The 12,392-nt window shown below is 42.0% G+C and overlaps 1 protein-coding gene across 1 annotated transcript in view; it reads left to right on the top strand.

The window, feature by feature from the left end:
* The first annotated feature begins 593 nt into the window (after nt 1-593).
* wdr62 (WD repeat domain 62) overlaps nt 594-12,392 on the top strand; it is a 40,217-nt gene continuing 28,418 nt past the window's right edge. Inside the window, exons 1-7 of the mRNA XM_061720602.1 lie at nt 594-956; nt 4,454-4,545; nt 4,629-4,749; nt 6,992-7,159; nt 7,246-7,383; nt 8,196-8,378; nt 12,239-12,387. Coding sequence (XP_061576586.1) covers nt 861-956; nt 4,454-4,545; nt 4,629-4,749; nt 6,992-7,159; nt 7,246-7,383; nt 8,196-8,378; nt 12,239-12,387 — 947 coding nt within the window. The 5' untranslated portion in view covers nt 594-860. The remainder of the gene's footprint in view (nt 957-4,453; nt 4,546-4,628; nt 4,750-6,991; nt 7,160-7,245; nt 7,384-8,195; nt 8,379-12,238; nt 12,388-12,392) is intronic.

Raw genomic sequence — 12,392 nt, 5'->3', positions numbered from 1 at the left:
AGCTGCTGGGTCACCATCCTCACCACGAGACACGGAAAAAAACACGTAAAACTAACACTAAACTAAACTCAAACACAAAATTCACAAACAATTATGATCCAAAAAAGAACATTAGGAAAAGAAAAAACTAACAAAGTTTGCAGACACACCTCCACCACCGAAGAAGAAAGAAAGAAAGAAAGAAAGAAAGAAAGAAAGAAAGAAAGAAAGAAAGAAAGAAAGAAAGAAAGAAAGAAAGAAAGAAAGAAAGAAAGAAAGAAAGAAAGAAAAAAAGAAAGAAAGAAAGAAAAAAAGAAATGACAGAAAGAAATGACAGAAAGAAAGAAATGACAGAAGGAAGGAAGAAATGATGAAAGAAAGAAAGGAATGACGGAAGGAAGGGAAGGAAGAAAGAAAGAAAGAAAGAAAGAAAGAAAGAAAGAAAGAAATGAATGATTGAAGGAAGAAAGGATGGAAGAAAGAAAGAAATGACAGAAGGAAGAAAGGATGGAAGAGAAAGAAAGAAAAAGAAAGAAAAGAATAGAAAAAATTCAATTAAATGAAAAAATAAATAAAATGAAATGATAGTGATTAAAGTTTAATCAGATGTTTAGTTTTATAAACTGGTACCGAGGATCATCAAGCCCCGCCCCCTCTACCCTGGCCCCGCCCCCTCGGCCTCTCATTGGCTGAGCCCGGGCCGGTGGGCGGGGCCTCGGTTTGAACCGGGTCCCGCCTCACGGAGGTGTCAGGTTTCAGCCGCGGCTCCAGCTGTCGACACCGTTAGTTAGACGACCATTAAACAACAAAAACAACCAATAAAACCAATAAAACCCTCCAGCGGTCGATGGAGCCGGAGAACCGCAGCTAATCCCGGTGTCATGGCGGAGGGAGCGGACTGTGGAGCCCCCGGAGCCCCCGGGGGGAGGAGGCGGACAGCCAGGAGGAGCCAGCCGAAGAGGAGCTCCGGCAGCCGGGTAGCGTCGCCGCTCCGCCCCGCTCTCCGTTCCGGGATAAAACATCACTTTTTACTGTGTTTTTGTTGCACTTTTTGGATTTTCTCCCCAAGGGAAACCTGTATTAACATAAATCTTTAAACTGTGGGAGTTTTTTTCGGCTCTAAATGGGCTAAACTCCCAGCGACGCAGCAAAAGTTTTCCCAGCAACAAGCTAACTAAACGCTGTAAAGCTGATTTATGGTTCCGCGTCACACCAACGCACAACCTACGTGCGCCTCGCCGCGTTCCGTACGCCGTCGATTTAACGCGGAACCGTAAATCAGGCTGTAGACGGGAGACAAAACAAAACATGACACCGGTGTCGCGGAGGAATCTGCGACCTCGCGACATTTCAACAAACACCACGTTTGTTTAGTGAATTAATACTAAAGACATTAACACACTTTCACGTTTACTTTTTTTTTAAATTATTTTGTGTTATTATTTTATTTTTTTATTATACACAGAAACGGTACAAAACTTGAGGATAAAATGCAGTTACAAATTAAGGACAGTAAATTTATATATAAACATAAAATAGAAGTTTTGAATTTTAAGGAGGAAAGAAAAAAGTAAAATAAATAAATATGTAAATTATTTTTAAGTAAATTATTTTTTAATTATTTCCCTATTTAATTATTTCAGTATTTAATTAATTAATGACACATTTAATTAATTAATGATATATTTAATTCCCATTTTAATTAATTAATTATATATGTATTTATAATCCTCCATAGGGAAAAACGTTAACACACCTTCACGTTTCCTTTTTTTAAATGTTTTTTAATTATTATTAACAGATGTATACAGAAAAGGATAAAATGCAGTTACAGGTTAAGGACAGTAAATTATATATCAAAATAAAATAGAAGGCTTGAGGTATAAAGAGGAAGGGGGAAAAAAAATTGAAAAAAAATTAGAAGGAAATATGTCATTATTTAATTAAAATACAATTCATTTTAAGTAAAAAAATTTTTTTTTAATTATTTCACTATTTAATTATTTATTTCAGTATTTAATTAATAAATTACACATTTAATTAATTAATGATATATTTAATTACCATTTTAATTAATTAATTATGTAGTTATTTATTTAATTTTAGCACTAGAAATTCTCCATAGGGAAAAACGTTGACACACCTTCACGTTTACTTTTACTTTTTTTTTAAATTATTGTTATTTATAAATATATACAGAAAAGGTACAAAACTTCAGGATAAAATGCAGTTACAAATTAAGGACAGTAAATTATATCTCAAAATAAAATAGAAGGCTTGAGGTTTAAGGAGGAAAAAATAAATAAATCTGGAAATATTTTTCACATAAGCTTCTGGTTTTAACTGCTTTGGGGTTTCTGCTGTTTAAGACTGTCTGAATATGATATTCAGTGTTTCCTCTAGGAATTTTTTCAGCAGTGGGGGCATGCTTCCCGGGGGGGTGGCGGCGGCGTAAATGTACGGCGTACACAAATAACCACTTGACAGCAAATGTAACTTTCAAAACCTATTTATTGGCTTTTATCCCTGAACTTTTGAAGAACAATCCCTGAACAAAAAATAAATGTTACTTCAACTTCAACTCTAACCAGTTGAAAATGTAAAAAATAAATAAAAACAATAACATTAAATAAATAACATGTAAACATCAGCTAGATGAGGCTGTGTAGACTCAATGACCAATGCCGCGTTCCATTTGTCCTTGGAAGTCGGAATTTCCCAGTTCCCAGTCGGAATTTTCAACTGGAACGCCCCTCGAAGTGGGATTTCCTACTGGGAAAGTGGGAGAAGCTTCACCACCATGGATGTATTATAGAACTAGATGGGATATTGAAAATGGCCGCCCATTCATTTCAATGCATTTTGCTCAGCGGCGCATACGCCGAAAAAATTTCTGACTTCCGGGTTTACTTCCGCGTTAAGGGGCTCATAGAGCATGCTCAGTTGAGTCACCTCCCATGATGCTCTGGGGCCTCCCATCATGCCCCGGGGCAATGACGCGAGTATTAATATAATATGTATTAATATAATATATTAATTAATGTATATTATTACATGTATAGTATTACATATATTATTAATGTATTAATATAATATAATTACATAATATATATTAATATAATACGTCCGTGGAATGCACGGACACGGCTGTGACGTCAGGCCCAGAAAGAAACTTTTCTTTGACTTTTCTGGCCGTTATAAAACATTTTTGACGGATATAAAGTCCATGACTTAAAAATATAGAATACAAAGATTAGTAATTGCCGGTGATTACAGCTGGAGGTTCCTGTGAACAGTTTTAGAGGCTTCTCTTTTACTATTGCGGTCTATGGGAAAAAAGCTTTCTGGGCCCCACGGGATTTTTGGTTGCAGTACCGCGGTTGGCCACTGGGGAAAATCGGCGCGCCTTCTGAGTGGGAGATTCGGGGGCTGTTCACCACCCCCGAGTTACCATTCCAAGATGGCTGCCATTCCTAGTTCCCAGTTCCGATTTCCGAGGTAAATGGAACGCGGCAAAAGTTTGCACCCAGGCTCAGAGCACTTAATTTTCCTTGGCTTTTTAAAGAAGAGCTCTAAGGCTCTGTTGTAGGGAAATTCTCCCAGAGGTGGGCCATTGATGCTGAGCAGCATACATGCTGCAAGATGATCCCCCTCGCGAGTAGTTAACTCCAATAGGATCCCCCAAACACCCCACTCCCTCCCTCCCCTCCCCTCCCCCCGCCGTTGCGCTCATCATCACACAGGCTGTGCTGTGAAGGTGGAGAAATGCGGCGATGGTGCATTTGCACAATTTTTTTTTTTTTTTTTTTTTTAAATAAAATAAAATTTTCAGGCGTGGCGGCTATGATTTAATGAATGAATGTAGAGGAAACACTGATATTAATATAGCTTTGAGAACAATTATATTTGGACGTTGGCTAGCACATTTAGTACAGTGATTATGATATTTAGCAATAAATAAGAGAAGGTTGATTTAAATATAGTTTGTCTGGGCTTGTCATATCATTTTTTGGCAAAAAAGGTAAGTTTATTTGTACAGCACAATTCAACACGAGGTAATTCAAAGTGCTTTACATCAACATTAAAAACAGCAAGACACAATTAAACAGTAAATAACAAATACAATTATAAGAAAAGAGGTAAAATAATAAGCACCAGTTGTTAAAAAGTAAGGGCAGTAAATCCAGCAGGTTCATCTCATTCTTACAATGGTAAGAATTACGTTTCTATACGGTCAAAACGTACAAAGACCGGGTCAATGGCAAAAATTACATTCCTATACGGTCAAAATGTTTTATGGTAAATGTGGACCGTCTCTGCTCTTGGTCCTCTTTAAAGTCCTCCTCTGCTACCTCCGAGTCCCCCCCATCCTCCCGTCACAGTCCTAGCTAGTCCTAGTTAGTCCTAGCTAGTCCGCCGGTGCCGCCAACCCGACGTCTGACGGCCCGTTGGTCGGTGTGTTTTCCGTTTCCAGGTGACTCTGGAGAAAGTCCTGGGCATCAGCACCGTGAGCAGCTGCGGCGTGACCTCTGACCCCAACTCCGGGCTCATCGCCTACCCTGCAGGGTAAGCCCCGCCTCCTCCGAGCTAGCCTGAGCTAGCTGTTGGGAGGTGCTAGCGTCGTCCTTGAACCTCCCGTCTGGTTTCAGGTGCGTGATCGTGCTGCTCGACCCCAAGAAGAACAAACAGAGTCACATCGTCAACGCGTCCAGGAAACCGTTCTCAGCTCTGGCCTTCTCTCACGACGGGAAACACCTGGTCACCGGTGAGGTGAGTCTGGTTACCGTGGCAACGCCGGGTCACCGGCGAGGTGAGTCCGTCTGGTTACATGTGTCCATGTGTGTCCATGTGTGTCCGTGTCCGTGTTTGTGTGCGTGTTTGTGTGCGTGTTTGTGTGCGTGTTTGTGTCCATGTTTGTGTCCGTGTTTGTGTCCATGTGCGTGTTTGTGTGTCTGTTTGTGTGCGTGTTTGTGTCCATGTTTGTGTCCGTGTTTGTGTCCATGTGCGTGTTTGTGTCCGTGTTTGTGTCCGTGTGCGTGTTTGTGTCCGTGTTTGTGTGCGTGTTTGTGTGCGTGTTTGTGTGCGTGTTTGTGTGCGTGTTTGTGTGCGTGTTTGTGTGCGTGTTTGTGTGCGTGTTTGTGTCCGTGTTTGTGTGCGTGTTTGTGTCCGTGTTTGTGTGCGTGTTTGTGTGCGTGTTTGTGTGCGTGTTTGTGTCCGTGTGCGTGTTTGTGTGCGTGTTTGTGTCCATGTGCGTGTTTGTGTGCGTGTTTGTGTCCATGTGCGTGTTTGTGTGCGTGTTTGTGTGCGTGTTTGTGTCCGTGTTTGTGTCCATGTGCGTGTTTGTGTGCGTGTTTGTGTCCATGTGCATGTTTGTGTCCGTGTGCATGTTTGTGTCCGTGTTTGTGTCCGTGTGCGTGTTTGTGTGCGTGTTTGTGTCCGTGTGCGTGTTTGTGTCCATGTGCGTGTTTGTGTCCGTGTGCGTGTTTGTGTCCGTGTGCGTGTTTGTGTCCATGTGCGTGTTTGTGTCCGTGTGCGTGTTTGTGTGCGTGTTTGTGTGCGTGTTTGTGTGCGTGTTTGTGTCCGTGTTTGTGTCCGTGTGCGTGTTTGTGTGCGTGTTTGTGTCCGTGTGCGTGTTTGTGTCCATGTGCGTGTTTGTGTCCGTGTTTGTGTCCGTGTGCGTGTTTGTGTCCGTGTGCGTGTTTGTGTCCGTGTGCGTGTTTGTGTCCGTGTGCGTGTTTGTGTGTGTGTTTGTGTCCGTGTCCGTGTTTGTGTCCGTGTGCGTGTTTGTGTGCGTGTTTGTGTCCATGTGCGTGTTTGTGTCCATGTGCGTGTTTGTGTCCATGTGCGTGTTTGTGTCCGTGTGCGTGTTTGTGTGCGTGTTTGTATCCATGTGCGTGTTTGTGTCCGTGTGCGTGTCCGTGTGTGTGTTTGTGTGCGTGTTTGTGTCCATGTGCGTGTTTGTGTTTGTGTGCGTGTTTGTGTGCGTGTTTGTGTCCATGTGCGTGTTTGTGTTTGTGTGCGTGTTTGTGTGCGTGTTTGTGTCCATGTGCGTGTTTGTGTCCGTGTCCGTGTTTGTGTCCGTGTGCGTGTTTGTGTCCGTGTGCGTGTTTGTGTGCGTGTTTGTGTCCATGTGCGTGTTTGTGTGCGTGTTTGTGTCCGTGTGCGTGTTTGTGTCCGTGTGCGTGTCCGTGTGCGTGTCCGTGTGCGTGTTTGTGTCCGTGTTTGTGTCCGTGTGTGTGTTTGTGTCCGTGTGCGTGTTTGTGTGTGTGTGCGTGTTTGTGTGCGTGTTTGTGTCCGTGTGCGTGTTTGTGTCCGTGTTTGTGTCCGTGTGCGTGTTTGTGTGTGTGTTTGTGTCCGTGTCCGTGTTTGTGTCCGTGTGCGTGTTTGTGTGCGTGTTTGTGTCCGTGTGCGTGTTTGTGTGCGTGTTTGTGTCCATGTGCGTGTTTGTGTCCGTGTGCGTGTTTGTGTGCGTGTTTGTATCCATGTGCGTGTTTGTGTCCGTGTGCGTGTTTGTGTGCGTGTTTGTGTCCATGTGTGTCCATGTGTGACCATGTGTGTGTCTGTGTCCGTGTGCGTGTTTGTGTGCGTGTTTGTGTCCATGTGTGTCCATGTGTGACCATGTGTGTGTCTGTCAGAGCAGCCACCAGCCCTGCGTGTGTGTGACCATGTGTGACCATGTGTGTCCATGTGTGACCATGTGTGACCATGTGTGTCCATGTGTGTCCATGTGTGTCCATGTGTGTCCATGTGTGTCCATGTGTGTCCATGTGTGTCCATGTGTGTCCATGTGTGTCCATGTGTGTCCATGTGTGTCCATGTGTGACCATGTGTGTCCATGTGTGTCCATGTGTGACCATGTGTGACCATGTGTGACCATGTGTGTCCATGTGTGTCCATGTGTGACCATGTGTGTCCATGTGTGTCCATGTGTGACCATGTGTGACCATGTGTGACCATGTGTGACCATGTGTGTCCATGTGTGACCATGTGTGACCATGTGTGTGTCTGTCAGAGCGGCCACCAGCCCTGCGTGCGGGTCTGGGAGCTGCGTGGGGGTCCGGTAGCCGAGCTCCAGTCACACAAGTACGGCGTCTCCTGCGTGGCGTTCTCCTCCAGCGGCTGCTACATCGTCTCCGTGGGCTACCAGCACGACATGACGGTCAGCGTGTGGGACTGGAGGGTGAGCACGCGCACACACACACACACACACGCTAGCGGGGCGTTGCCCCGGCAACAATGACCCGGTCTCTTCGTCTCTCCGAGCAGAAAGGTTCCGTCATCGCCACCAACAAGGTGTCCAGCCGGGTCTCGTCCGTGTCCTTCTCCCAGGACGACAGCTACTTCGTCACGGCCGGACACCGACACGTCAAGTTCTGGTACCTGGACGCGTCCCGGGAGAGACGGGTAAACACACACCTTTATTTTTGTGTGTGTGTGTGTGTGTGTGTGTGTGTGTGTGTGTGTGTGTGTGTGTGTGTGTGTGTGTGTGTGTGTGTGTGTGTGTGTGTGTGTGTGTGTGTGTGTGTGTGTGTGTGTGTGTGTGTGTGTGTGTGTGTGTGTGTGTGTGTGTGTGTGTGTGTGTGTGTGTGTGTGTGTGTGTGTGTGTGTGTGTGTGTGGATAAGTAAATTAAGAATATTAATTTAAAAATAAAATATATATTTTATAAAATAATAATGTAATAATATATCTATATAATATGATAATGCCGAGAATAATTAAGAGAATTATTAATATATATATTGCAAAGAGAGGCAAGCACCCACCTGATGTCAGATATCCGTCGGTCCTCCGGTCTCCGTGGTAACGGCCAGTCTGTGTCCTAGCGTTGCCATCCGTCCCTTGAAATACGGAATTGTTACTTAATTAAAAATGGTTGTCTGTCTGTACAGTCATGCTAGTACAACGCTATTAAAGCAGTTTAAACTTTAAAGCATTTTGTTTTTTCATATAAAATAAACACATTTCTATGCAGTTTAGAAGTTTTGTGGATGTCCCGTTTTTTGGCGCCTGCGCTGCTGAAAATCGGGGGGTGTCGCTTATTTCTATTTTCTGAAAGGTGGCGACCCTAACCGCCGGTTCCTCCGGTCCCCGTGGTAACCGCCGGTTCCTCCGGTTCCTCCGGTCCCCGTGGTAACGGCCGGTTCCTCCGGTCTCCGTGGTAACGGCCGGTTCCTCTGGTCTCCGTGGTAACCAGTCTGTACCCCCCCCCCCCCAGGTGAACAGCACGGTGCCCCTGATTGGCCGCTCGGGTCTCCTGGACGACCAGAAGAACAGCGTGTTCAGCGGCGTAGCGTGTGGGCGGGGCCTCGCGGCGGCTAACACCTACTGCATCACCAACGCCGGCCTGCTCTGTCAGTTCGGACGCAGCCGCAACCTGGAGGCCTGGGTGGAGGTGAAGGTGAGGACCTGGAGGAGGAAATAATACCTAGAAATAATACCTAGAAATACTAACAGGAACACCTCTAGAAATACTGCCCAAAGATACTAACAGGAATACTTCCAAGAATACTGCCAGAAATACTACCAGAACTACTACCGTAAATACTGCCAGAAATACTACCAAGAATACTACCTGAAATACTACCTAGAATACTACCAGAAATACTACCAGGAATACTACCTGAAATACTACCAAGAATACTACCAGAAATACTACCAAGAATACTACCAGAAATACTACCATAAATACTACCAAGAATACTACCAGAAATACTACCATAAATACTACCAAGAATACTACCAGAAATACTACCAAGAATACTACCAGAAATACTACCAAGAATACTACCAGAAATACTACCATAAATACTACCAAGAATACTACCAGAAATACTACCAAGAATACTACCTGAAATACTACCAAGAATACTACCAAGAATACTACCAGAAATACTACCAAGAATACTACCAGAAATACTACCAAGAATACTACCTGAAATACTACCAAGAATACTACCTGAAATACTACCAAGAATACTACCAAGAATACTACCAGAAATACTACCATAAATACTACCAAGAATACTACCAGAAATACTACCAAGAATACTACCAGAAATACTACCAAGAATACTACCAGAAATACTACCAAGAATACTACCAGAAATACTACCAAGAATACTACCAAGAATACTACCAAGAATACTACCAGAAATACTACCAGAAATACTACCAGAAATACTACCAAGAATACTACCAGAAATACTACCAAGAATACTACCAGAAATACTACAAAGAATACTACCAAGAATACTACCAGAAATACTACCAAGAATACTACCTGAAATACTACCAAGAATACTACCAAGAATACTAACAGAAATACTACCTAGAATACTACCAGAAATACTACCAAGAATACTACCTGGAATACTACCAGAAATACTACCAAGAATGCTACCGGAAATACTACCTGAAATACTACCAAGAATACTACCAGGAATACTACCAGAAATACTACCAAGAATACTACCAGAAATACTACCAAGAATACTACCAAGAATACTACCAGAAATACTACCAAGAATACTACCTGAAATACTACCAAGAATACTACCAGAAATACTACCAAGAATACTACCAGAAATACTACCTGAAATACTACCAAGAATACTACCAGAAATACTACCAAGAATACTACCAAAAATACTACCAAGAATACTACCAGAAATACTACCAAGAATACTACCTGAAATACTACCAAGAATACTACCTGAAATACTACCTGAAATACTACCTGAAATACTACCAGAAATACTACCAAGAATACTACCTGAAATACTACCAAGAATACTACCAGAAATACTACCTGAAATACTACCTGAAATACTACCAGAAATACTACCAAGAATACTGCCAGAAATACTACCAGAACTACTACCGTAAATACTGCCAGAAATACTACCAAGAATACTACCAGAAATACTACCTAGAATACTACCTGAAATACTACCAGAAATACTACCTAGAATACTACCAGAAATACTACCAAGAATACTACCAGAAATACTACCAAGAATACTACCTGAAATACTACCAAGAATACTACCAGAAATACTACCAAGAATAATACCAGAAATACTACCAGAATTACTACCATGAATACTACCAGAAATACTACCAAGAATACTACCAGAAATACTACCAAGAATACTACCAGAAATACTACCAAGAATAGTACCAGAAATACTACCAAGAATACTACCAAGAATACTAACAGAAATACTACCTAGAATACTACCAGAAATACTACCAAGAATACTACCAAGAATACTAACAGAAATACTACCTGGAATACTACCAGAAATACTACCAAGAATACTACCTGAAATACTACCAAGAATACTACCAAGAATACTACCAGGAATACTACCATAAATACTACCAAGAATACTACCAGAAATACTACCTGAAATACTACCAAGAATACTACCTGAAATACTACCAGAAATACTACCAAGAATACTACCAGAAATACTACCAAGAATACTACCTGAAATACTACCAAGAATACTACCAGAAATACTACCTAGAATACTACCAGAAATACTACCAAGAATACTACCTGAAATACTACCAAGAATACTACCAAGAATACTACCAGGAATACTACCAGGAATACTACCATAAATACTACCAAGAATACTACCAGAAATACTACCTGAAATACTACCTGAAATACTACCAAGAATACTACCAAGAATACTACCAGAAATACTACCAAGAATACTACCAGAAATACTACCAAGAATACTACCTGAAATACTACCAGAAATACTACCAAGAATACTACCTGAAATACTACCAAGAATACTACCAGAAATACTACCATGAATACTACCAGAAATACTACCAGAAATACTACCAAGAATACTACCAGAAATACTACCATGAATACTACCAGAAATACTACCAGAAATACTACCAAGAATACTACCAGAAATACTACCTGAAATAATACCAAGAATACTACCAGAAATACTACCAAGAATACTACCAGAAATACTACCTGAAATACTACCAGAAATACTACCAAGAATACTACCAGAAATACTACCAAGAATACTACCTGAGATACTACCAAGAATACTACCTGAAATACTACCAAGAATACTACCAGAAATACTACCAGAAATACAACCAGAAATACTACCAGAAATACTACCAGAAATACAACCAGAAATACTACCAGAAATACTACCAGAAATACTACCTGAAATACTACCAAGAATACTACCAAGAATACTACCAGAAATACTACCTAGAATACTACCTGAGATACTACCAGAAATACTACCTGAAATACTACCAAGAATACTACCAGAAATACTACCAGAAATACTACCAGAAATACTACCAGAAATACTACCAAGAATACTACCAGAAATACTACCAAGAATACTACCAAGAATACTACCAGAAATACTACCAGAAATACTACCAGAAATACTACCTAGAATACTACCAGAAATACTACCAAGAATACTACCTGAAATACTACCAAGAATACTACCTGAAATACTACCAGAAATACTACCTAGAATACTACCAGAAATACTACCAAGAATACTACCAGAAATACTACCAAGAATACTACCAGAAATACTACCAGAAATACTACCAGAAATACTACCAAGAATACTACCAGAAATACTACCAAGAATACTACCAGAAATACTACCAAGAATACTACCAAGAATACTACTAGAAATACTACCCAAAAACACCAACAGGAATACTAGCAGAAATACTACCAGAAATAATACCTAGAAATACTACCAAGAATACTACCAGAACTACGACCGTGAATACTACCAAGAATACATCCAGAAATACTACCAAGAATACTTCCAGAAATACTACCAGGAATTCTACCAGAAATTCTTTCCAGAAATACTACCAGAACTACTACCGTAAATACTACCAAGAATACTTCCAGAAGTACTTCCAGAAATACTACCAAGAATACTGCCAAAAATACTTCCAGAAGTACTTCCAGAAATACTTCCAAGAATACTTCCAGAAATGGACTATTTTAATGGATTTGTCGACTCATCGTTGCACCGTAGTGGTTAGTGGAAATAAACATATTTACAGTCTGGACAGGAATAGTTTTGGTTTCCATGGTTACGCTTCACATCAAGGGAAGCGTAACCATCCTGAACAAGCCTGAAGGAGCACCCGAAGGAGCACCTTAAGCTGCTCCAGGGTCCGGTCCTGCCGGCGGCGTCTCACCCTCTCCCCGTCTCTCTCCTGCAGACGGCGTCGGCCAGCTGCCTGGCCGTCAGCGAGGACTTCATCTTCTGCGGTTGCTCCAACGGTCTCGTCCGGGTCTTCAGTCCGTCCAACCTGCAGTTCATCACCACGCTGGAGCGGCCGCACCGGCTGGGAGTCGACCTCACGCAGAGGTATG

Source organism: Cololabis saira, chromosome 4 (genome assembly GCF_033807715.1).
Source record: "Cololabis saira isolate AMF1-May2022 chromosome 4, fColSai1.1, whole genome shotgun sequence".
Taxonomy (NCBI): domain Eukaryota; kingdom Metazoa; phylum Chordata; class Actinopteri; order Beloniformes; family Belonidae; genus Cololabis; species Cololabis saira.
The sequence above is the reverse complement of the archived record's forward strand: the minus strand, read 5'-3'. Positions and strand labels throughout refer to the sequence as shown.